The sequence below is a fragment of the Xiphophorus couchianus genome, chromosome 15 (genome assembly GCF_001444195.1).
Source record: "Xiphophorus couchianus chromosome 15, X_couchianus-1.0, whole genome shotgun sequence".
Classification (NCBI taxonomy): Eukaryota; Metazoa; Chordata; class Actinopteri; order Cyprinodontiformes; family Poeciliidae; genus Xiphophorus; species Xiphophorus couchianus.
The window spans coordinates 10,415,918-10,439,465 of NC_040242.1; the positions used below are offsets into that span (position 1 = coordinate 10,415,918).

Below are 23,548 nucleotides of genomic sequence, written 5' to 3' on the forward strand. Positions count from 1 at the left end.
AATTGTGCTGACATGCATGTTTTTGACTGTGAATGTGCCTGCAGGTGTAGATAGCTCTTAGCTTGCATACAGACAGTGAATGGGTTTTAGACACATCAAGAGATCCTGCTGCAGCAGAGCTTAGGTAATAAGGCTCCAGTACTAACAGGCTAAATATAGAGACAACCGACTGTCTGCCTGCCCACTAACTGTTACTTTCTAATAGACAAACGAGCACATAGACCCATTGTTAAATATGTTTTTCTTCTTTTGATTTTATTTATAGATTCTGGCAATGCACATCTTTTAAAATAAACAAAATTTTTTTTGTTGCAGTTTAATTTCTATCTACATTTTTCTTAAATAGTATAATACAAAATTAAAGTATACTCAAATTAATCACATGGTGACCGGGAAGAAATTTAATCTGGACCAGCTTACTGAGTCCTGAATGCTCAGAGTTATCGCTAATGTAGTTTATTTTATGAAATATCCTTCTTTTTTCAAGTTTAAAAGTGAGATTTTAAGTTTCCCACCACCACACCTTAAAGTGTCCTTAGGCAAGACACTGAACTCCAAGTTATAAACTGATTTCTTTTAAACTGACCTATATGTGCATTTGTGTCTGTTTGACTAGAGAGCACTAAAAGAATTCAGTTCATTTTCCATTATCATAAGAACAGATTTATAAAAGACGTACGAAGTACAATGTCAATTTATTTCTAGTAAGATTGAGAATAAGCTGTCACTGCATGAGAGTTTTCTTTCTTTTTCTTTTATACTTTGCTGTAAAATTAGAAGGAAAAAAAATACTGCTATGTATTAAAGTTCACAGAGATAAATTACATTTGACCTAAACTGATACTGGAACCAGAAACTGTAATTGCAACCTTTCATCAGTACAACTCCAGTTTTATTTTAGCATCAGAAAATCCTGTCACCTTCAGCTTTTCAGTGTGCCAAAAAAATTGTGCACTGTCATAAGATGGACCAAAGCAAAGGTGTCCAATTTTCCTCACTTTTGTGTTTCTTTCATTTAGCTTCACCTTCCTATCCTTGTGTGGCATCCTTATCCTTCCTCCGCCATATAAGAGTTATGCTTTTACAGCAACAACAATCACTGTTTTTCAGCAGTGACCTTCCCATCTCACCGCGTAAAGGAAGAGCAGGCTAGGAAATTTCTGAAACGGGGAATTTGACACAAAGCTGTCTGGAGAGTAAGACACAGACAGGAGGACGAGTGAAGAGGCGTTTTAGGCTTTCTCCACGGACATGCAAATTAACAGACGCATAAACTCACATACACACAGCCACCAGGGACTGACACAGTCATTTATCACAACCTTTGGTGAATTTATGACTTTCGGCTGCTCTTTTTCACCACGGGGTGAGCAGCAGCATTGTCTTCTCTCTTTTTCCTTCAATCCTTTCGCTGAAGAAAAAAGTGCATTATTCAGTTTTATGTTCTTCTCAGCTGAATTATTTGAATAGTAGTTGTTTGCTAGTCAGACATACATATTGATCTGGCATTAATCACTCCAAGCACATTGTCAATTAACATATAATTGTGTATACACAATGCAGAATAAAGCTTCCATTGCTTTTTTAAGCTAGTATTAACACTCAGTTTTCACACAAATGCAATATGAAAAATAGATTACAAAGAAAAAATACTTATTTCAATATAGACAAATGAATAGCATCTGTTTTTGGCCATACTTGGCAACATAATTGCCAATGTAATTGTCAAATGACTGGAATCATCTACATAGAACCTGTTTGACAACATGAAGTGAGCTAAAAAGTCTCTAAAACAACACATTATATCACAATATAAATGAATTCAAGAACAAGTGGTTATTGCCAAGAGGATACTGTATAAAACCAATTCGAAAGCCTTTGGAGTTTACCTATATGCTTTTGGAGAGTTTTATTTTGTTGTTGATTTTTATGTACCGTGATGATTAAAAAAAAAGAAAAAGAAAGTAGTTTGCTTTTATTTACTCAGGTTATCTTTGCTATATGTTAAAAATGGTTTGATTACCTCAAAGATTCAGATTTTTCCCCATGGCATTGCTGCTGTTTTTATTTTGTGTATCATAGATCAAAACTGATAAAATACATTTTCTGTTCTGTCTTTTTGTCTCTCATAAGTTCCTCCAAGGCTCACCCGGGACCAGTTGTCCACATAAGTGATAACCCTATGGATGAGGGAAAGGTAAAGCACAATTTGTTTGTCTACAGCTATAGATTTCTTCATTGTGGTTTAATGCTCAGTCAGAAATTTTCATACACATTACAGGCACCAATGTACTTTTATTAATAAGGGGCTTTCAATCATGAATTTGAACAAAGTTTCCCCTGAGTGGAATGATCATACAACAATGTCAGATAATGAAAAGTCTGAATTTAAAGTGGATTTTCTGTATTTAGTAAAATCTTCATGAAAGTTGCACATAATGCACATGATTTCTTTTTTTTTTTTGGCAAATCTAGGCAGAATTGGTAAAGCTCATTTAACTTGGTTGGTTTCCTTAATCTGACTTGTAAGCAAAATCTACACACATTTTCAACATAGTTAAGTTCTGGGTCATCCTTAAACTTAATGTTACTGTTCTATTTTGATTCCAAACCCATTATTGGGATGTGTTTAAGATTGCAGCCAGAAGTGTCCAGTTTCTATTTTGAACATTTAAGAACAACCCAAGAAAAAAAAAGTTTCAAGCCTATTGTAAACAAGAAGTTAGTGATGCACCAGAGTCATTGCTCACACGTAAGCAGGTTTAAAATCAATATGGACTGATAGGGTGCTGACCAAGAAAGAACATCCTGCTCCAAAACAAATAATCAAATGCTTGACTAAAATGTGTGGCTGTTGACATTTACATTTAAATTGCTGCCTTAAATACAGTTTCAAGTTTAAAGCAGATAAGATTGAGCTCTTTGCTCATAATAATGAAAAGGTTGTTTGGAAGTCTGTCAAAGAATTAAGAATACTGTACCAAGTTGCTAGCAAGATGATGAGCATTTTGTTTTCAATTCCACTGATGCAGGTGAACTGTACAACATAGTTGAAAAAATGGACACGCTCCAAATTCTTCAATTTTGTCTCAACACAACATATAATGGTTGAAATTAGGAAACAATTAGTTGTTCCAACTACATAGTGATCCAAAACGCAAATTAAAACTTGTTTGATAATTGATACATGTTAACATCAAGTTTGTGGAATAACCTGGAATTTAGCTTTGTTAAAATTTTATGAACTGCTTTTAAAAGCTGAGTCGCTGTCTGGGAATTAACCTATTTAAATACTCTCAACTAAATATGCAGAGAAGCATGGTGAATATGAATAATATAACATTTGTGTATATGAGATGAAAACTTCTGCCTTAAAGCAGTTGGGCTTTTATCACCTGAATTTAACTTGTGCTTTTAAATCACCCATGCAAAGTTGGAAGTTAACTGACGAAGGTCAAAAATGGTCCATGTGAAGTGAACCATTTCCAGCTGAAGAACAGAAGTAATCTAAGAACGCATATTAAAGGTTATTACATTATTTTTTTGTTTAGACCACACACAACAATGAAAGTAGGCGTTTTGCTTGTGAATATTCAGTAGTTTTTTCAGTTCTTATTGCAAATTCTTATTCTGCTTATCCCTTCTTCAGAATACTTGACAAATTGACATTTTTATGAATGCTTGGAGTTACCAAGCAACTCTTTTCTAAAGATGAAAAATACATGACTAGAAACTTTTATCCTGTCGGCCAAAAGAAAACCAAATATGGTCACATTGACAGACTACTGCTGTACATCTGTTGTTGCAATTTGCTGATCACTGTGTTTCAAAGAAATGAAACGTCATTGTGTCGCAATCCTTTTTCGGTTGCCGGAAACGCCTTTGCTACTTGTCCTTTTTCCAACAATACCTTTCATGCTTATGTTGTGACCAAATAAATCATGCTGATCTAATTTATGCTTTGCGCGTGTTTGTGGCACGCTTACTGTCAAACAGATGAACATGTCTTCTCCATGTGTTTGTGAGTCGTCCATCTGCCTGTTCTAATAAGTCTGTGAGCTCTCTCAGCCATCATTCCGTCAAAAAATGCAGCACCGTTAAAACATTACAGGACTTCATGCATACATATTTTAATGTTTGCATGAACGTGCACATTGATGTTGCAACGCATTTCTGCATATAAGCTTCCCCCTAAATACAGTGTCCACAATATTCACTGTATGTAGAGTATCATTCCTACCTTCACATTTTGTTACATAACAGCTGCAAACTTAAATATCTTTAAGTTAGATTTTATTAAAAGATTTTAAGAAAATTGTTTATCTTCATTTGTAAAAGACTTACTGTAAGAATGCCCCATTGCAGTGCTTAGTTCTCTTTTCACTGTAAGTCTCAGCACATGTAAAGCTTTCTGTTTGCTTTTTATATATAAATATTTTTAGACAGATGTGAAACAAACTGAAATCTGAATGTACTGAGACTGTGTGGTAGGTGTTGTTTCCTTAAATAGGTTGTCAAGAATCAAAGCAGCCTTTTGTTCTTTTTGCAAGCTTATTTTTTTTTTTTTGCCTTTTCTGCTGTTAACTAGGAGTAACAGGTTCCTACTTACACTGACTTTCTATCATACTGTGCTGAAATGTCAAGAGTATTACTTCAGTTTCAGCTCATCAGAGGGTCGACTCTATCCCCTGGTCTCACTGAATGGTTGTTGCTCTTCCTCTGCAGCTTATAATTGGATTTGAGTCTGGGATCGTGGTCCTGTGGGATTTGAAATCAAAGAAAGCAGACTATCGCTACACTTATGATGAGGTAGGCAAATCTCACTGATTTATTTCTTCCCGTTTGAGTCTTTTCCTTTCGTTTTCAATCAGCAGTAAACTTACCCCATTGTCTCTTTTATAACCTTAAAACGTCATAAAATTTTCATGACCCACCTGATCTGTGTTTTCTAACAGGTAAAGTGTTTGTTAAAAATGTGTATAAAAGTAAGATTAAATTTTAAATTTATCAGACCTGGGGCTTGCTTTTTTTTTTTTTTTTTTTTACACAATACTATTAGAGGGTGGCAGCTGATTCTGTAGAAGCACCTGGGCTCTGTCGTCAATCGAAAAAGTAAAGTCAGCAGGATGCCCCGGGTCACTCTACTGGAGTCCCATAGCTTTATTGACTTCAGTTCCATGTGACATTGATGAAAACTTAGGTGGACATGCTAATTTTTACTGAGTGTTTGCTTTGCTTGGAGCTGTAAGAATAAGTGCAGACCATCAGTAAGTTTCAAAGCTCACATTTATTGACTGAACTGTCACACTGTGGCAGAGAATTGACAGGAGAACCAGGGCTGGGACACCGTCTGCAGTGTTATGAAGACACTGTTATCAGCATCTGTGGACTAGTGGGATCTTTAGCATAATAATATGCCACCGTTCAGCACATCTCTTTCTAATTTCTAGCATAGACAATTTACCTTCTCTTTCTCTTGTCATATGGGAATACATGTGATTATGAAAATAGAGAAAATGTAAAATGAGAAAACAATAAATAAATACATATATACATATTAAAACATTTACCTTGTAAATAACAGATCTGTTAAATTGGTAAAATGTAAATGAAAACATTTAAACAAATCGGAGGCAACTGAAAAGTACAAAAAGTGAACACTACCTGAATAACTTTTAATATCAATTAAAAGGTAATTTAACAGTGACATTGGCACTGAGTTTAGTTACTCTTTGACTGTTTGTGCTTAGATCTGCTTTGATCTAAATAAAAAGTCCAAGCAGATGATGTTTTTTTTTTTTTTATTTGTTGCATTTGTTAGATTCTTAATTCATTTTTATATCATTTATTCATATTCGGTTTTGGCTATTGATTTCTCCCAAATCAATAGCCAAATATGGAATAAAACCCATACACAAAAAATAAGATTAAATATAAAAGTGATGTCTCGGACAAAGCTGATTTTAAACGTCATGGACTGCACTTTTTCTTTCTTTTCCAAAATATAGTGTGCACCAAAAAGTACTCATGTTTTTCTTGGTAATAATAAATAACACGAAGGTGCAGAGTTATTCATTCCTGCCTTTTGGAGATTCCTGGAAATATTCTTTACAATGAAAAAAAGTACATATACATGCTTCAATGAATATATGTTGGTAAAAGGGTTATGGACCTTTAACTTAGATTCTGAATGCCTTTCTTTTTGTTGTATTCTAAAATATACATCCTCTGGATAATTTTATTGGTCTTATTTAAGGCTAATAGACATGTTGGACACAAAGAACACCCAAACTTGCATACATTCTGCTTGTTAATACTTCTACATCTGAAATCTGAATGTTGCATTGCAACTATTAATGTAAAACCCATTGTAGTTTTATTTGCTCCCTAGAATGTTCTTCATAACTTAAAATGTGTTGTTTTTAAAGTGACTTTTTTGCGAAATGACAAAAGCTGCTGTTGCTTGAATGGATTTTAGAAGCAGGAGCCAGAAGTGAGTTCCCCCTAGCACCCATCCCATCCCCTCCTCTTCACTTTGCTAATTTGATTGACAGCAAAGTGCTGTTAATGCATTCAAATTGACATCCAATTTTTATTAGCTCTTCAGTAAAGCCCATTGCCTACTTGGCACATCTGACAGAGGTCAAATGTGAAATTTAAAGCTTGTGGTAGTACTATGGCCAAGTTTTTTTTTTTTTTTTTTTTAAACTTCACAAAGTCATTGATTTATAGGCCATTACTATGCCTTTAAATGCCCTGTAAAGCCTCAAATGTCATTGGTAATTTGTTGTTGCCTTTAGTGATGTCATTGCTTCTGAATGATTGACTCATAAATAGAATTACAGGGGCAGCAGAATCATGTTGTGTAGGTTTTTTGATGCACAGGGGACTTGTGCTATTTCATTAAAAAAGTGGCATTGTGAGAAAAAAGTGTGAATTAATATTTAAGCAATGTCTCAAGACATGAGCCTGGAATTATGGCTTGGCCACAACATGTCTTCCAAATGGACAATGAGCCTAAGAATACAGCTAAATTAGTTCCGACGTTTCTTAAGTACAACAAATGTGTGTTGAGGTAGCCAGCACAAATCTTGTGATCAGACTGAAAAGGTTTGTCAGAGTAACACGGTCTACAAACCTGACTCTGTTATACCAGGTCTGTCAGGAGAAATGGGCCACATTTTGGGAAAACAACTGAGAGACGCTTATAGAGGCAGACTCTCAACTTTTGACCTACGTTATAAACTTAAAAGTCAATTCTACTAAGGAATTTAACTCTAATTTTATAGTAGGTAAATGTCAAAAGTATCTTGCTCGTTACTCTGGCCTTTAACAAATAAATAAATAAAAAAACTAACTGATTTAAAATGGGAAAAGTTAAGAATAGAGTAGAATCAAATTTAATTATTCTTTCTGTGCCACAATGGGGAAATGAAGTTATACCAGCAGCAACTTAAATGGAAGAATGCACATTAACCCAAAGGTAAAAACAAAAAAAATATATAAAAACAGAAAAATAAGGTAAATTTGTAACAAATGAAAAATAATATTGTACAACAATTAAAAATAAGATTCTCAGATTAAAGTAAATTTACAAGTGAGAAAGATCATTTAGAAAAAAGACATGAGAGATGTGTGTGTATGTGTATGAGCAAAAAACAAATTTAATTAATGCCAGACAGTTAGGAAAACGGGTATGTTTTTTTTATACAGAGGCTATAAACATCTGGGCCCATATTACAAGAGAACCCTAGTGATGTCATTTTAGGAAAGTTATTAAAATGTCTGCAAATATTTTCTTAGAATTTTACCTAAATAAGATAAGCTATTCACAAAGCACCTTAGGCTTTAAGAGAGGTCCTAATGTGACAAAATGTCTGGAGTAGAAAGCAGGATTTTTACTGAGCCTACACATGTCTTAGGCAAGGAAGACTAGAAAGGAGAAATATTCCCCATATGATGGATAGAGCTCTGCCAATAGCAGTCACTGCTCCTGTCCTGTTTTTCTTTCACATTTTTTACTTTCCCATTTTATGTTAGTCGTTTCACCAGATCATACAAGTTTATACAAACAGGCGATCACAGAAATGTACTGACAGCTGAGCGTTCAGGTTAATATCAAATAGATGATATGGGGAAATTACCAGCATGGCAAGAAGATGAGATAAATCAAAATGATAATGAGGATGTAAATAGAGTGTGATCAAACATGTTAATGCTGTGTGACAACTCATTTCATTTTGCATAGTTTCATCATCATAACATACTTTTCTTAATTCAGTCAGTGATTGGTAATTTCTGTCCCCTGATTAATGGTGTATATTAGCTCTCAGCAGCTGGCTAAATCACTCTTAAGCTGGGATTCCTCTGCAGGATGTTTTAGGGGAAGACAGGAGTGCTTTGAAAATCCTTGGGAATACAAGTCCTATTTTTAGTTAGTTATGTTTAGAAAAAAAAGTATGCACATTTTAGGTGGCAAATTAACAGAATTTTGCAGCTTCAAAGTAGGCAAATTTTATCAGTTAACCTTCTGTAGGTGCAACATATCCACACTGTCTGGGGCACATTATCAACAAATGCCTATTCTTAAATGAATGTGGAGGAATAAAAAAATGTGGTCAGTATATCCTTAAAGGATATCTGACTTGTAAAACATTTATATTATTCTGTAGAGCCAGTTTTACAAATTGACAATTGGGTTTACAACTGTTAGTGATTTCAGCATTGGTATGAGACTCTCAGAAGCGACTTTAAAGGAAGTAAGTGTCTAGCGCTCTGGCCTTAGCTAAGAAAATAATAAACTAATGGGAAATAAGCTAAGAAATTAGGCAAGTGACTCAGACTGAGAAAATACCTGGAGCTTTTCTATCAATCCTGCGTGGCTGTGTGCCCATGAAGTGGCCCTAGCATGAACTAAAACTTTGAAGAGGAGTTTATGTTTATAAACCTAAATCTTATAAAACTAATGGGCATACACACAGTCAACAGGCACTTGCTTTTACACTGATCTCTGTGGTACTGTTGTGACCACCAGTTAGGGATAATCATATCATTTTTCTTTCTTGGCGTGGCTCTGAGATACAGAGACTCAAACACAAGCAGCACAGAGGATTATGTATTTTCAGTACGATAGGAGCGCATTCTGTTGCTTTCTGCGTCTGCTGTGCCCATCTCCCTTAGATAAACTAATGACCTCTCTCTGCTTCTGAGCATTACAGTCTCTAGAACTGAATCTTCCCAAAATGAATCTTCCCATGAGGGCTTATCCTCATCCTAACTCTAACTCTCCAGAGACTGCGCTTTTGCTTTTATAGGGTTTGAACTGGAGGAGTGAAAAGTAAGTGCTCATCCATTGCATTTCCTTAGATTTACTTGCACATGAAGGATGAAAAGATGCCGAAACACTGACCTCTTCTTTTGCTTCTCATTAAAAACGTAGCCATCAGATTCCTAGTAGGCAAATAAATTCAGTTATTAGAAAACATCTGAACTTTTTGGAGCAATTTGGCCTGGAACCCTCCTCCAGATTGACCATGTGCCACATCAGTAGGGTATTGTGGCTAAGATTGTGCTGTGACTCCAGTAATACTCTGATGAACACGGCTGATGCAATAGTTAGTTAAATTGACTTCACAATGAGGACATGGAGTTTAAATCTATTTTTATACAAGATGTTTAGGAAATTGCTAATAAAATTGGAATGCAAGATTTTCTTTAGTTATAAAAGGTTGGGGTTTTTTCAGCCCAAAACTTGAATGAGAGCTTGGTATTTTAGTAAAATACACATGAGATGGAGTTTACTGCGCTATAAAGGATTTTCTAACAGTAGAACATAATAAATATGTGCACAACCAATCATTCGACAATTAGTCTTCCGTGAGATCATGACTAAGTGCAAACTCTTTCTCGTGAGTGTAGTCATCTATTCATCTATCAAATCCCTTTCCAAACCACATTGTACACTTCTAGCAATATTCTGTTTTTGTTGTGTTTTCAATCCAACCCCAGTGTTTGCCCAGAAGCTTGCTGCCAAAAATCAAAGTCGTTGACAGAAATGAACACGGAAGTTTCCTGTCTTATTGTTCTCAAAAAAAGAGCAAGCAAACATTCTAAGCAGCTCTGGATTTAGAGTTTTGAATAAGCTAATTTTGAAGCTTGGTTATCATGAAAATTTTGAGTGAGACGGAATAAGTTTCTGGGTTTGAAAAGATGGCTACAAAAAAGTAATGTAGGCTGATAAGTATAACATAACATCTGCAAGTAGACAGAAATGAAAGATTTTTTATTTTTTTGTTGCAGATGCTGTCATATATTTAAGAATTGTCAGCAAAATCTCAGAAGTTAACATGTCTTCTAAATAACCACAACATTTTTGCTAAAGTTCGAACAAAAACCTGAACCAATAAAACTTTGGTTTTACAAGCTCTTAAAGAGCTGAGAGAGCACATCATCCTCTATGTTTCTTTCAGTGGTTTGTCTATTATTAGCTGCAGATCAGCACTATGGGTTTCCAGTAAGTGCCAGCCAGAGAGCATCTGTCACGCTGACTCTTCCTCCCTTGTCCCATTTGACTCAACACCTTTGGACATAATTTGAACCTAAAGAATAGTCCCAAATTGTAGCCAGATTTTAATTCTATGCCCCTCTAGCCTCTTTTGTTTGTCTAATGGTTAATGTTGCTCTCTGACAGAATGCAGGATTTTATTTTGTTGTCCTATCGTTCTCTTAATAGTTTGAGCTTTCTCATTTATTCTGCTGTCAGCTCTACAAACAACCTACCATTTGCCGTGCATCTCTGAACTCATTTTCTTTTCTACATTTTGCAGATTGCAGTCACTTTCTCAGCACTCTCATTTATTTATGTCTCAATAGTTATATAAAATTCTTCATATTTTTATATATACTGTATATTGAGCTTTTTTTAATCTTTTCTTTGCTTCTGGCTATCAATGTCTTGCTGTTAATGCTAGTAAAGATGAAATTGTGATAGTGTTTCCATTTTCTAGAGTAAATGTAAAAGCCAAGAAGTTTTTTCTTTTTTTTTTTATAGAGGTGCTCAAACTTGTATTTGAGATTGTACACAACTTTTTAAAATTTACCCTCCATTGTAGCCTTGAGTTGGGCAACAATTGGCTTGTGTCTGATGTAGATGGGCAACAGCACCAGCTGTGTATCTAATCTGTTTGGTGTCTGTTTGTGGACGATTGAGAGTTGTGAAAATACATATTATATAAATTATAAACATTAAGGACAATATTGCAGTAACAGCAATAAATTATACATTTATTATTTTAATTCAATACTGAGGCGTAATCTGAGAAAGCTTATCATTATTCTGGAATATCATTGCCACTGAACAGTCTAATATATCCTGACCCTATGTTAATTTAATGCGTACCACTTTTTCATTGTGCTGCATTATTAATGTGTGCTTAAATGTACTACTTGGTAACTGATTTAATTAAAAAATTAACATGCTATTACTAATGTTAAATAATGTTAAATTATAAATTAGTGCTATAAAATTTATTATTTTAATGTTTGTGTAGAGACACATTAAGACAGAGAAAGAGGTGAAGCTTACTTTACACACTCAGACTAAGTCGTGATCTCAACAATCAACACAGACATGCAAAACCACCATAATGCCGAATTTATTTTGATTTTTAACTAATTATTCAAACCTTTAAGCAGACCTTCTGTTCTGAACCTAAAAAACAATTTTAATGAGTTAATAACTTGTTTTATTTGCCTTAGAAAGGCTTGGTAATTCTTGCAGCTGTTTGCAGATGTACTGTAGATTTCGATACAGCATCCTCTGGAAACTTGCACGCACTGTTGATGTTTTTGAAACAGTGTGTGCAAACTGGGGTGAACCTGCTGTGTCAGACACTGGCACTGTTGGGTAGCTGTAATTGTTGTCATATTTGAAGAGCATCGAGTAGCACCACTGTGTTTTCCCCTTCAGTCTTTTTAATCGGAGCTCACCTTTTTAGGCCATAATACACAGCTGACTAATGACTTTCCTCTAAACCTGCTTAGGAGAGTTTTAGTGACAATGTATTGTTCATAGTACCAGGAGAAGTTATTATAATTTCAAAACAAAAACAATCATGGGACGAAAACTCTCATAGTTTTGAACCCATTTATTTTTTGCATTTGTGTTTTAAAATCTGAAATGGATTATTTGTGACTTTTTAAGTAAACTCTGGTTTTATAATCTTTTTTATTCTTCTCCAAGATTAGTTATGAAGCCAGACAGATGACCATTCAAACTGTCTAAAACCAAGTGATGTCCATCAGTGTGCTGAATATTTCTGTTTTAAAAACTTTATGCTTCTACATAAAGCTAAGAATAACTTGACAATACCTACTTTTTAAATTAGTGTAAAAAAGTGATTTCATGTAACTGTTCTTACAAGTCATTTACCAGGGTAAACCATTTCTCTGTCATTGTAACATATATTGTTAAGGGGTCAGTGTTGCTGAGCTTTGTGTAAACTTTTGACCTTTCATCTGAAATCACAGTTGGGATTAAGTTTCTCTTTTGGTACAAATCTAATGATTAATCTGGATACAGCAATCCCAAAATCTAAGATGCATGTGTGTTTTAGGATGAATTTTATCTAAGCCTCTTTCCTCGCTGCAGTCATGAAATGTGATTGTGAATCATCTTTTTATTACAGAAAACATCTTAAGGAGCTCAATGGGGATTGTTTTATTCAGTGCTTATATAACGATAGCAACTCAACAACAGACCCAAAGTGGATTTCTCATTCCAAAGCAAAAATGAATTGCTCAGTGGGAATCGGTGTTGACATTTTGCCCCGAGTGCTTGTTTTTGTAGACTTTCTTGTCATAGATGAATATTTGCGTGCACACAATTACCCAAGTATGTCTCGTGGACATAAATCTGTATTCAGTCACATTTTGGATAGTTGCATAGTTTTAAAGGACAAAAGTCAAAAGTTAAATTATGTATTTTTTGGTGAGGAAGGTTTATTCAAGTCTAGCCTTACGAAATGCTAAAAATCAGGAAGTAACTGAGAAATGAATGTTCCTTGATACATCTGACGTTTTTGTCTGTTATCGACAGGTGCATCTTATTTAGATTCTCATAAAAAAATTTATTTAAGCAATCCAATTTGAGTTTTATATTCACACAGTGTCATATCTAAAACATATCTCTGTTAAAGTTAATGATTTTGGCCAAAAGCAAATGAAAGACCAACATTCAGATTAATAAATAAAATACGATTCTGGAGATATGTGGAGCTGCTGTCTATTTCATGACTTTTGGCTTTACTGATCATTTAAAATAAATTTGATAAAACAGTAGATTTTAAAACCATGTAAGTGTATGTGACTACGGAGACTTCGAAGTGAGTTGGATCTGATCCTTATGAGCATGACTGAATTTACTAGTAAAATGTGATTTCTGGCTGAGGTTACAGCAAGACTCCAAATCTGATTCATTGATCTGTTCAAGAGCCACTGTAGGGTTGTCCTTCAGTCCTCCACTGCATGTATTACTTGGTTGAAGCTCCTGTTGCATCAATAAGTGCAGCAATGAGGTTTTGCATGGAGATAATTAGCCTATAACAAGTCAGGTTCCTTTGCCCTCGCCTCTTCTGCTTTATTGCGTTTGATGCCTCTTCTCTCCTTCTTGGCGATCCTCCAATCAAACACAGTAATACCATGGTCATTAAAACGGGTATTAGTGGTTATGTGTAAGCAAATGCCAAGTCAGGTTGGAAAATGAAATCGGTCTTTCTATAAAGCTTATTAACTATACATTTCATAGGCACCTTTAAAGGTCACCTTAAATTATGAGTCAAATTTTAAAGGAAATTTGCAAAATAAAAAAAAGAAAAACACCACCTCACAGTTACCATAAAACTACTGTGGCAATTAATGATTCCCCTTTCTTGTAAAAAGAGGGAAATATGAAGTTCTCAAAAATTTCCTCCTAGACCGCTTTGCTGACCTGATAAAAGATAGTGTACCTACAGCAGCACATAACATGGTTTTCAGTACCAGGCTCTGAGACTTCATTAGCAACAAAATTCAAAAATTACTTTCATCCAAAGGACAGACTTTGGACAGCTCAGGAATAGTATGGTTCTTATTCTTCTTAGCCCAAATAAGATGCTTCTGACATTGTCTCTAGCTCCAGCCAAAGTCCTTGCCTTGGGCGAATCCATTCAGTTTCTAAATTGAGCTTTGCTCCACAAACTTGTAAAGGATTTTACTTGTGGAATTTTTTCTACCAGAGTTTTTTCTTTAGCTAAGCTTTCCATATTAACAGGTTTGCATGTAAAACATCCAGGTTTTGTGGCTTACCTTAACTGGTAATACATCAGTAGATGTATGTATTGAAAATGCATTTTTATTGGTTTTATGTAAAGTGCCAATTTTTTGTTCAAAAGTCTAAAATCTTTTGATTCTTTAATTATTGTAAGTCAAAATGAACTAAAAAAAATTATCTTAAAATATGTTAATCTGGGCGTGACGTGGAGGTTGGCGCGGCCCGTATTTGGAGGCCTTGGGTCCTCGACGCGGCCGTCGCGGGTTCGACTCCCGGACCCGACGACATTTGCCGCATGTCTTCCCCCCTCTACTTCCCTGTTTCCTGTCAGCCTACTGTCACATGGGGGACACTAGAGCCCACAAAAGACCCCCTGGAGGGGTAAAAAAAAACATGTTAACCTGTGTATTCAGTCCACCCAATGTGCATCTTCTTTTCTTATTACTAAAGCCACCTTTTTGTTGGGTTAGGGTTAGTATGTGATCCTAATTTAGAAAAAATAAAATAAAATGGATTCTTCGGAATCTTATTATTTCTACCTGACTAACCTTTACAGTCTTGTGAGGGATGGAAAAAGTCTTTAAAAGCAAAAGAGAAAAAGAACACAAAGTCATTTTCTTGGTCAGCCTATTGTACTCTGAAGTGATTGAACGAGACGTTTGTGTATGTGGTACTTTAGAGCTCCTATGGGTCCCAGCATGATACAATGCTGCCAGATGATACTCCAGCTAAGGCTGGGATATTGACGTCTGTGCCCTGCATCTGGTTTCTTTTGGCAATATTAATTTGTGCTTATTAGCTTTGCTGTAAGTGCGGGTGTCTGAGTGTGTGGTGCAATCCTGTGACTATAATGAGTGTTGACTGTATTCTCTCTTCCCTAAAGACCAATCTGTGGAAACAAGCCTAATGTGATAAATCATGAAATTAGTCTTTTTAATTGGTATTGTTTGATTTGATGAGTACCATGTGTTTTAATTACCCTGTTCATTCTCCAATTAAGCATAGTGGATTGTCCCCTATTGGGACTGTCAAAAATGAACAGACTTTTAGAACTCTGAAGGGTTGTTGCTGTCAGGAAACTATTGATGGTGTGAATGAAGGATCTTGGTAATGGAAATATAATTGATTTTTGTTAGATCTTTCATTTTGATGCCTTGTCTTTAAGAGTCAATCTCATTAAATGTATAATGTTTATAACACTTGTTTGATCAGTTGCTTTGTTATAGTTTGCAAATTTGAATTTAAAAGAAATTGTTTACAAATAAGTTTAAATGAAATATCTTTAAAGTGTTCACCATTCCCAGTGTCATCATGAAATTCGGATTGCAAAAAAAAAAAAAAAAAAATCTGCTCTGAATGTTTGAAGAAACAGGTGAATTAGTCATGGATAACTTGGACTATTTCAAAACCGTGTAGTCCAGATACATTTTGCAAAATGGAAAATTTCTTCACACTTCATTCAGGACACCTACAGGAGTACATCAATGCCATTTGGCGCAGCACTCCAGTGATTCATTTGTGGCGAATTAATGACAAGCCCATTTTTCTTCATTGGCTGCAGCTCACTGAACCCACCACTTTTTCCACGCACAACAAATCTTCATACAAAGGAAACAGGGAAATTCCATAAGCAAATATCACTAGATATTAGACAACATGTTAAGGAATCATGTTTGAAAATAACTCTACATGCTGTTTTGGATCAATTAGACTCTTTCCTTGACTTAAAGGATATCCTATTGTGTAAATCTGTGTTTACTCCCTAACAACGCTTAAAAATAAATGCATTTAAAAAGAAGCTTTGGTATTGTGAGCTGCAAATCCATTTTCTGTGTTGAGCTAACACTAATTCATTAAATTTATAAAGAATGAATAGTGTCTCCAGTGTAAGATAATAGCATTTGTAGAACTAGAACATTTCTTAAGAAATTTAAACGGGGCCTGCCAAAGTGTACCCGTTGGTTGGACCCCCGCATTCTGATGCTAAAAATTAGCATCAATGCTAAAGTAAGCTACAATGTGCTCAATAGCATGTGGGGAGTCACAAGCATGTTGAGTAACATGGACTTACTCCGTTCAGTATGTTAAAATTAGTGTATAAGCTAACACACAAGCTCTGCCTGTGTGACCACTGGATTATTGGTCATGTCGCTGATCAGTGCCCTTTTTCTCCTTGCTGCACAATTTGGTGGGGTGGTCATATATGGCAGCATCCTAGTGGTTGCTGCCATATCCACAAATTGAGATCATTCAATTTTTGTGGACAGTCCTTCTGCCAAAACGTCGTCTTTCTTGCCCAGATCCTTGCTTTGACACCATCCAGTCTCAGTGGTCAAAACACAGTTCCTTTGACTTCATTGCTTGGTTTCTGCCCTCTTATGACCTCAGCTATGAGACCTCCTGTAGATGAGTGTGTTTAATTCTGAATCATGTTGAGTTAACTGAATTTACTACTGTGAAATTCACTCATGTTAAAGAAAATGCTGCAGTTATTTTTTTTCCTGATAATAGTTGTAAACATGTATGTAGCTGTTTTTAAATGTTTAAATCTGTTACGGATCTACAAACACTCTGACACTGGGTGGTTGTTATGGAGATTTTCAAAATAAGATTGTTCGTTTTGGTTTAGAATAAGTGAAAAAACTGAGGGGGTTAGATTTTCTTTTTGTTTGTTTTCTCTGAATGGATATGTTCCTTTTGAAATTTAACACAGCAAGATTTATATAAATGAAAAAGGACAAACATTACCCACTGGTGTGGTATGAACACAAGCATTTTCCCTTTTCAGTTGTAGTTATTTTCTTAAAATTCAGCAAACTATGTAAGCTAGACACGCCACAACAGTTATGATTAATGATATAAGAGGAAATGAATGCATTAACAAATATTTTTTTAATGTGATAGTTTTGAGTTTTTAAACTTGAAACACAAAACTTAACTGGTAATCTTTTTACTGTCGCTTTAAACCTCTTACATGTAATAGTTCAAATACAAAATGTTGAAATGTAAAATATTGTATGTGATGTGCTCTTATTTCATACAGAAGATCTTTCTCTTACTTCAAGCATGTTTTACATGTATGATGTGAAATCCTAATAATAACCTATAAGCCCATATCTTGATCATTTCATCATGATCAAGAAATGGCTCTTAAAATACTCTTCTGACTGTAGCATACCATAATAACAATTCAGAAGTCAAGGCATTCTTTTTTTCTCACATCTACCATCTGTCCATGAACACACAGTCACAGGCTCTTAAACCACTTACAAGTAACGTGTACCGTATGGCTTCAGCACTGCAGCAAACGTGTGGCGTAAGGGACATGGTGGCACATGATGTTCTTATCCTGTTCAACCACTTTCCCCTGACCTCCCCCATTCTCTCTGCCTTTCTGTCTGTAATTTCTTAGGCTATCCACTCAGTTGCCTGGCATCATGAGGGAAAACAGTTCATTTGCAGTCATTCAGATGGAACTCTGACCATATGGAACATCAGAGGCCAAGGAAAACCCATACAGACAATCACACCGCATGGTAAGGGGATGAAGATCCACAAGCTCCGTCTTCATTCACAACATCACCCACCTATTTAATATTTTGTTACTAACACATGCTCTGTGGGACTCTCCAGAAACCTGGAGTTAACAACTTTATGATCCATTCATCATAAGGAAATATGTATGTCGGTTTTAGTTTTTAATATTAGATTCAACTAGTGACAAATACCAATTGGTATAATGTTCAAAATTTCAATAGGAAATTAATATCTACCAATAATACATTAACATACAATATGGATTTATGGCAGCATGCTTTTCCTAAGATGTAGCCTTCTAAACATTATACAGATGCGCAGTGAAACTTTAAATATGTGACTCCTTTCATACACAAGACAATCCATCCATCCATCTTACACCCATTGGGGTCAGTAGGGGTACTCGTGCCTATCTCTGTCAAGGGGAGAGAGGTGGGGTACACCATGGACAGATCGCCAGTCCATCGCAAGGCCAAGATAATTCAAAGAGCTTTAAAAACAGTTTATAGACAATTGCTTCTGGACCTGAGTTTCAAAATGGTAGGAAGAGTTCAGGCTCTTGGGAGCCGTGCAGCAGTCTTCCCACGCCCTGGATCACATGCAGTACAATCTAAACATTTGTTTTCAGAAAATTTTCTTTCGGAAGCCTTCATATTTAGAGCTTCCACTGTATTTGTTATTACTCTCTGTCCAGAAAGGCCTGTGATGCCCTGTTGCTATTTGTAATATAAGCATAAATTAAATAATGTCATGAGCAAAGGGTTATTTGCATTTCAATTCTGTTATAGAACCAACATATCATCCATAAAAGTTGTGTCTTTTTTCCTGGAAATTTATCTATTATGTAATGACCTTTTTAGGGTCAATATGATAGCGTGCACAGGAATTGTTATATATTATCACAGCTGATCACAGATTCTTCCATATCCAGTTAGTCCTGTTTCAGCTCATTTTTCTATGTTGTGTGCTGCCATGTTTCATTTGTTATAAAACATTTTGCACATTTTTTTCACATTTTAGCTTAAACTAATTTCATTGTTTATTTTCAAGCCTGTGATGGCAGGTAACACATAATTATATTTTGGTCATGAGAGACACTCTTGTGTCATTTTCATCAAAAATACAATTATCAGGTCAATATTTGCAATGGAAAGAGAGAGTTGTAACATCATCGTAGTAGATGGACTGTTCATCCATTGTGTGCTGCACTCACTGCAGGCCCCCTCTTAAGCAGTAGATGTCATGTCAGAATAATGCTACTTCTTCCCAGCAAGAATGAAAGCAAATGAAAAGAAGCACAGGCAGTACATTCTTCATACACAACATCACCACATTCATGGACTCCCATAGCAGGATTCCCTGCTAAATGTTACCTGGGGAACATGAACTGAAATGCCTAGGAGTTACTTAGCTGGTTCTTTTGTCCTCATCCACACTACCCAATTCCCCTGTAACTAAATTTTTGCTTTTCCATGCAGCCCTTTTGCTCCACAGATGTAGTTCATCAGCAGAATTTCCTGAAGCAAAAAAAAAAAGCCTTTGAGCTGTTTTCAATCTCTCTTGTTGCAAACAACCCAAAGACTAGCAAATTCAGGACTGAAAGAATTGCATTTATGAGGCAACCATTTTGAACAAAGTTTATATTTCATGATTTAGTTCTGATTGTTGCTGATTATAGTTTTTTACTTAATAATCTGCAACAATTTTGTTTCCCTAAATAGCATTTTCAGGTCTAGAGTAGCTAGAACACTTCCGATGGATCAAGATAACATTTTCCCAAGTTGGAGAACTTTATCCAGTTATTGCAAAAAGGATTGTTGATTGGCTAGTTTTTACCCTATGCAAAATGGCAGTATTTATTTTCAAAGGGGAAAATTGTTTATCTTTTTATCCTAGAGAAGAATATCTCATTACTTTAAAATAATGCTAAAAGGCATTGTCATAAAAATATTATTATTATTTTTTTTAATTTAGGCTCCCCACATCTGAAAACCTTGATGGTCCTGATTACTTGTTGTTTAACTTCGGAAATGATGTACACAACTTATTCATAGAACTTGCTGTATTAAGATATTTTAACATTTTTACAAAATTGTCTAAATATATCCTATTTTTCAAACATATCTATTTATTTAATCTATTTTGTCTAAAAAAAATAATACCCCTTTGGTTAAAAATGGACATAGTCATTGATTTTGTTCTTTTTCTTTCTTTCAAAATCCAAGCTGTCCATTAAACATGCATCATGCATTTTGTTAGATGCATTCTCACTGAAAGCATTCCTCCACGTATTTGTCTGCTCATGATTCCCTTGCAGTTTCAATTAGAGGTTCTGTTGTCAGCTCGGTTATAATCTGCCTCTCTTCGCTGTAGCTCGTACCTTAATACATGCAATCTATTGCTGTGGCTCTGTTTATGTCGTTCTACTCGTGTGAAGATGTTTCACTTCATACCTCTCTGCCTCCCTGCATCACATATTCACACAGAACACCTTGACAGTTTCTGGACCTCAGCAAAAGGGGCAGATTGTGTGAGAGTGTCAACAAGTCGGAGAGCAAGAGAGTCTAGATGAGAACAAAGGCAGTAATTAAACCAAAGGGAAAAAGTTAGACTTTTCAAGCTGTTTTTGTATGCAAGGAAATGCAGAAAGGATTTCACCACACCAGCTTTTTAATTAGTTGTTTCCCTCACTGCTTCATACGTAATTACTTTGGTATTTAATGGGCAATTATGCAAATTCCTTTGACTGATTTAAGTAAGGCTTTTAAGTCTCCCCTTAATTGTCTTTTTTGATATCCGTTATTAAAAGTGTTCTTTATTTTAAACAGATTTGCTCTGTACACCCTGCAGGAGGGATCACCTTGAAACATCAGGAGTCATTATGTTCAATGTCTTATCGTTATAAAAAAATCTAAATACATTTGAATTTCCTATACACTCGAAAACCCCTGAGGTTTAAATTGATTGTTTCGGCAGAACCACCAACAAACATCAGACCTCTGCAAATATCCATCGTTGTCTTCCTCTCCTCTGTTGTAGAAGTCTTCTGTTGCTGTTACGACTGTTCAGCCCAGCGTTTTAAGTGTTGCTTCAGGGGGAAAATTAAATGACGAGAAACACGAAGAGAGGAGGAGAAGAGAAAGCAACGGGCAAAGTAAAGTAACTTCTGTTTGTTCTATTTTAGGAAAACAGCCCAAGGATGGAAAGAAGCCAGAGCCGTGTAAACCCATTCTTAAAGTGGAATATAAAACAACGAGAAATGGGTAGGCTCCCTCTTACATACAAGAATTTTTTTTCAAAAATAGTGTACACAGTTGACAAATAACACAGCAAGTTCATTAACATGGGTTAAAAGCTACTAAGCTGAATTTGCCAGCTTAGTAAAGTTTTATAGAATAAAGTTTTTGAAAAAAATATGTTTCTCTTTAGCTAAACCAATTATGGCACAGTGCAGCAGTGTGACTTTAATAATATGTACCCAGTTTGTTAAATATGCAATGTTTAAAATACTTAAACCTCTATTTGTCTATGTATTTATATTTGAGATTTTCACTATAACCTGAAGTTTTTTTTAATTACCTATTATTAAGGTGACTAATGTTATTGACAATCTTGCAGAAAACCTCTGGACAGACATATCAGGAATAGCTGGTCAGTTTTAAAAATGCACTTACCTTAACAAGAGTGACAAGGTTTGCTCAGTAGCTTTCACAACATGATTGTGGTTTTTCCTAAGGGAAATATTTCCATCCATTATTGTTGCAAACATAGAAAACGTGTAGCAGCTTTCTTTCAACCAGCTGAGCAGCAACGTGCCGCAACAGGTGGGGTAAAGGCATAGCAGTTACTCTATGCTAGTTATAGAGTGAGAAACTAGTTGGCTCTGCACTTAGATTGGGATCTATAAATGTATTGATTTATTAAAAATATTGGTACATCTTGATACAGGCATCATGATTAACATATATTCAAACTGTTGCAATATTTTGTTGAAATATTGTTACTATGCTTCTTCTTATAATATCCAGGGACCCTTTCATTATATTCTCTGGTGGTCTGTCCTACGACACGGTGGGACGGAGGCCATGTCTGACAGTTATGCATGGAAAGAGTATTGCTGTGTTGGAGATGGATTATCCTATCGTAGACTTCCTCACGCTATGTGAGACACCATATCCTAATGGTAAGTTTTGGTCAAAATTGGCAAACTTTCGGCACATCTGTAAGCAGTATTTTCATGCTCCTTGTGGATTCAAACACACACACATACTTCAATCCTTTTTTAATTATGTCAGATTGCTTGTAGCGTTGTGTTACTGCTTTTTGCAATAAATTTCCCAACGGAATGGATTCTACCTCTCTTTCATTATCTGAACAACAAAATATTACATTACATTTTAATTTCATACCTTCGTACATAAAAGGCTTCCATCAGAATTAAATGATCTTCTTTCCAATGCTGGTGCGTCAACAGTTTAAACAAGTCCAGCCTTTGCTAAACGACATGGGGTGCTGAATGTGTGTAATCCTGGGTGTAATCTCTGCTGCTATGTAATGTGCCACATGTACAGTTTGAGGGAGGATTAGTAGATTATGTAACAGTTCATTAAATCGCTGGGAACCTGATAGCACCATCCACTGCTTTTTATCTGGTGATGGTCACAACTGGGTTTCTGTTGCTGCACGAGACATGTCTGCTGATAGTGTATGATTGTGTGCACTTAAATCCTCATTAAATTGCAGCATCTGTTTATACGGTACAACAATTGGCTTCAGAACATGCAGTATTCCTAAATGTAATAACACTGGAGGGTGAAAATAAATGGCTTCCACAGTCCCATGCATTTATACGCATACAAAAGACATGTTTCTTCTGGCATGGCCCAATAGTCATTAACATAGTTTTTTTTTGTTGTTGTTGATGTTCATGTGTCACTCTGATCCTGTAAATATTCATTAATATTCTCCTTGCACAGCCAAACAGGTCAGCATTAAAACATTGCTCTATTAACCAAATTTAATGTGCTCTGATGAGAACTCAACTAAAATCTAAAAAATTGTCATTTATTCCTGAATATATCTGACTCAAAACCTTCAGCCAGTCTTTAATCAGTTTAAATTTTGCTCCTGTTGACATTATTTCTTCATGCAGAGCAATTTGCAGAAGCATGTTACTTCTGTTTTGACTCATTGATCATTTTGTTGGTACCATAACTCATTTTACATTCAGATAAGAATTACAGAAAAAGTTCACTTTTAAATTAAAACACTTATATTGTCAGGAATGGCCTTCTCTTGTCTTCAAACTGATTTGCATAGCCTTTCTAACATTTTTCATATTATGAACATGGAAATTTTATAAACAACCACACAGGTTTTTGGTAATATTATGGATGAAATTTGCATATAATTCCAAAGAAGTACAAGAAGTTCAAAAACAAACATTTAAAAATGTTTTTTGTTGGACTGCAACCTTGATCAAGCCACTCAGAACATTCCTATTTTATACTTTTTACTTGTCTGATTTACCTTTTTTTATATAACATGTATAACTTGAACTAATTCCAGGATGACAATCATTATCAATGTTATACTTCAGAAAATATGGAAACCCAGTATCTTTGGATTTCCACTTACTTTTTTAAGTGGAAATGTTTGTAAAGCTACCTCCATTTCAGACATTCCAGTGTAACAAGCAGATGT

The 23,548-nt window shown here is 35.3% G+C and overlaps 1 protein-coding gene across 4 annotated transcripts in view; it reads left to right on the top strand.

Annotated features, from left to right (window-relative positions):
• stxbp5a (syntaxin binding protein 5a (tomosyn)) overlaps positions 1-23,548 on the top strand; it is a 105,853-nt gene that overhangs the window by 54,955 nt on the left and 27,350 nt on the right. For all 4 annotated transcript variants that reach the window (XM_028040391.1, XM_028040393.1, XM_028040392.1 and 1 more), the window contains exons 6-10: positions 2,134-2,197; positions 4,726-4,809; positions 17,721-17,844; positions 21,030-21,108; positions 21,874-22,028. In XM_028040391.1, the coding sequence (XP_027896192.1) occupies positions 2,134-2,197; positions 4,726-4,809; positions 17,721-17,844; positions 21,030-21,108; positions 21,874-22,028 (506 nt within the window). The remainder of the gene's footprint in view (positions 1-2,133; positions 2,198-4,725; positions 4,810-17,720; positions 17,845-21,029; positions 21,109-21,873; positions 22,029-23,548) is intronic.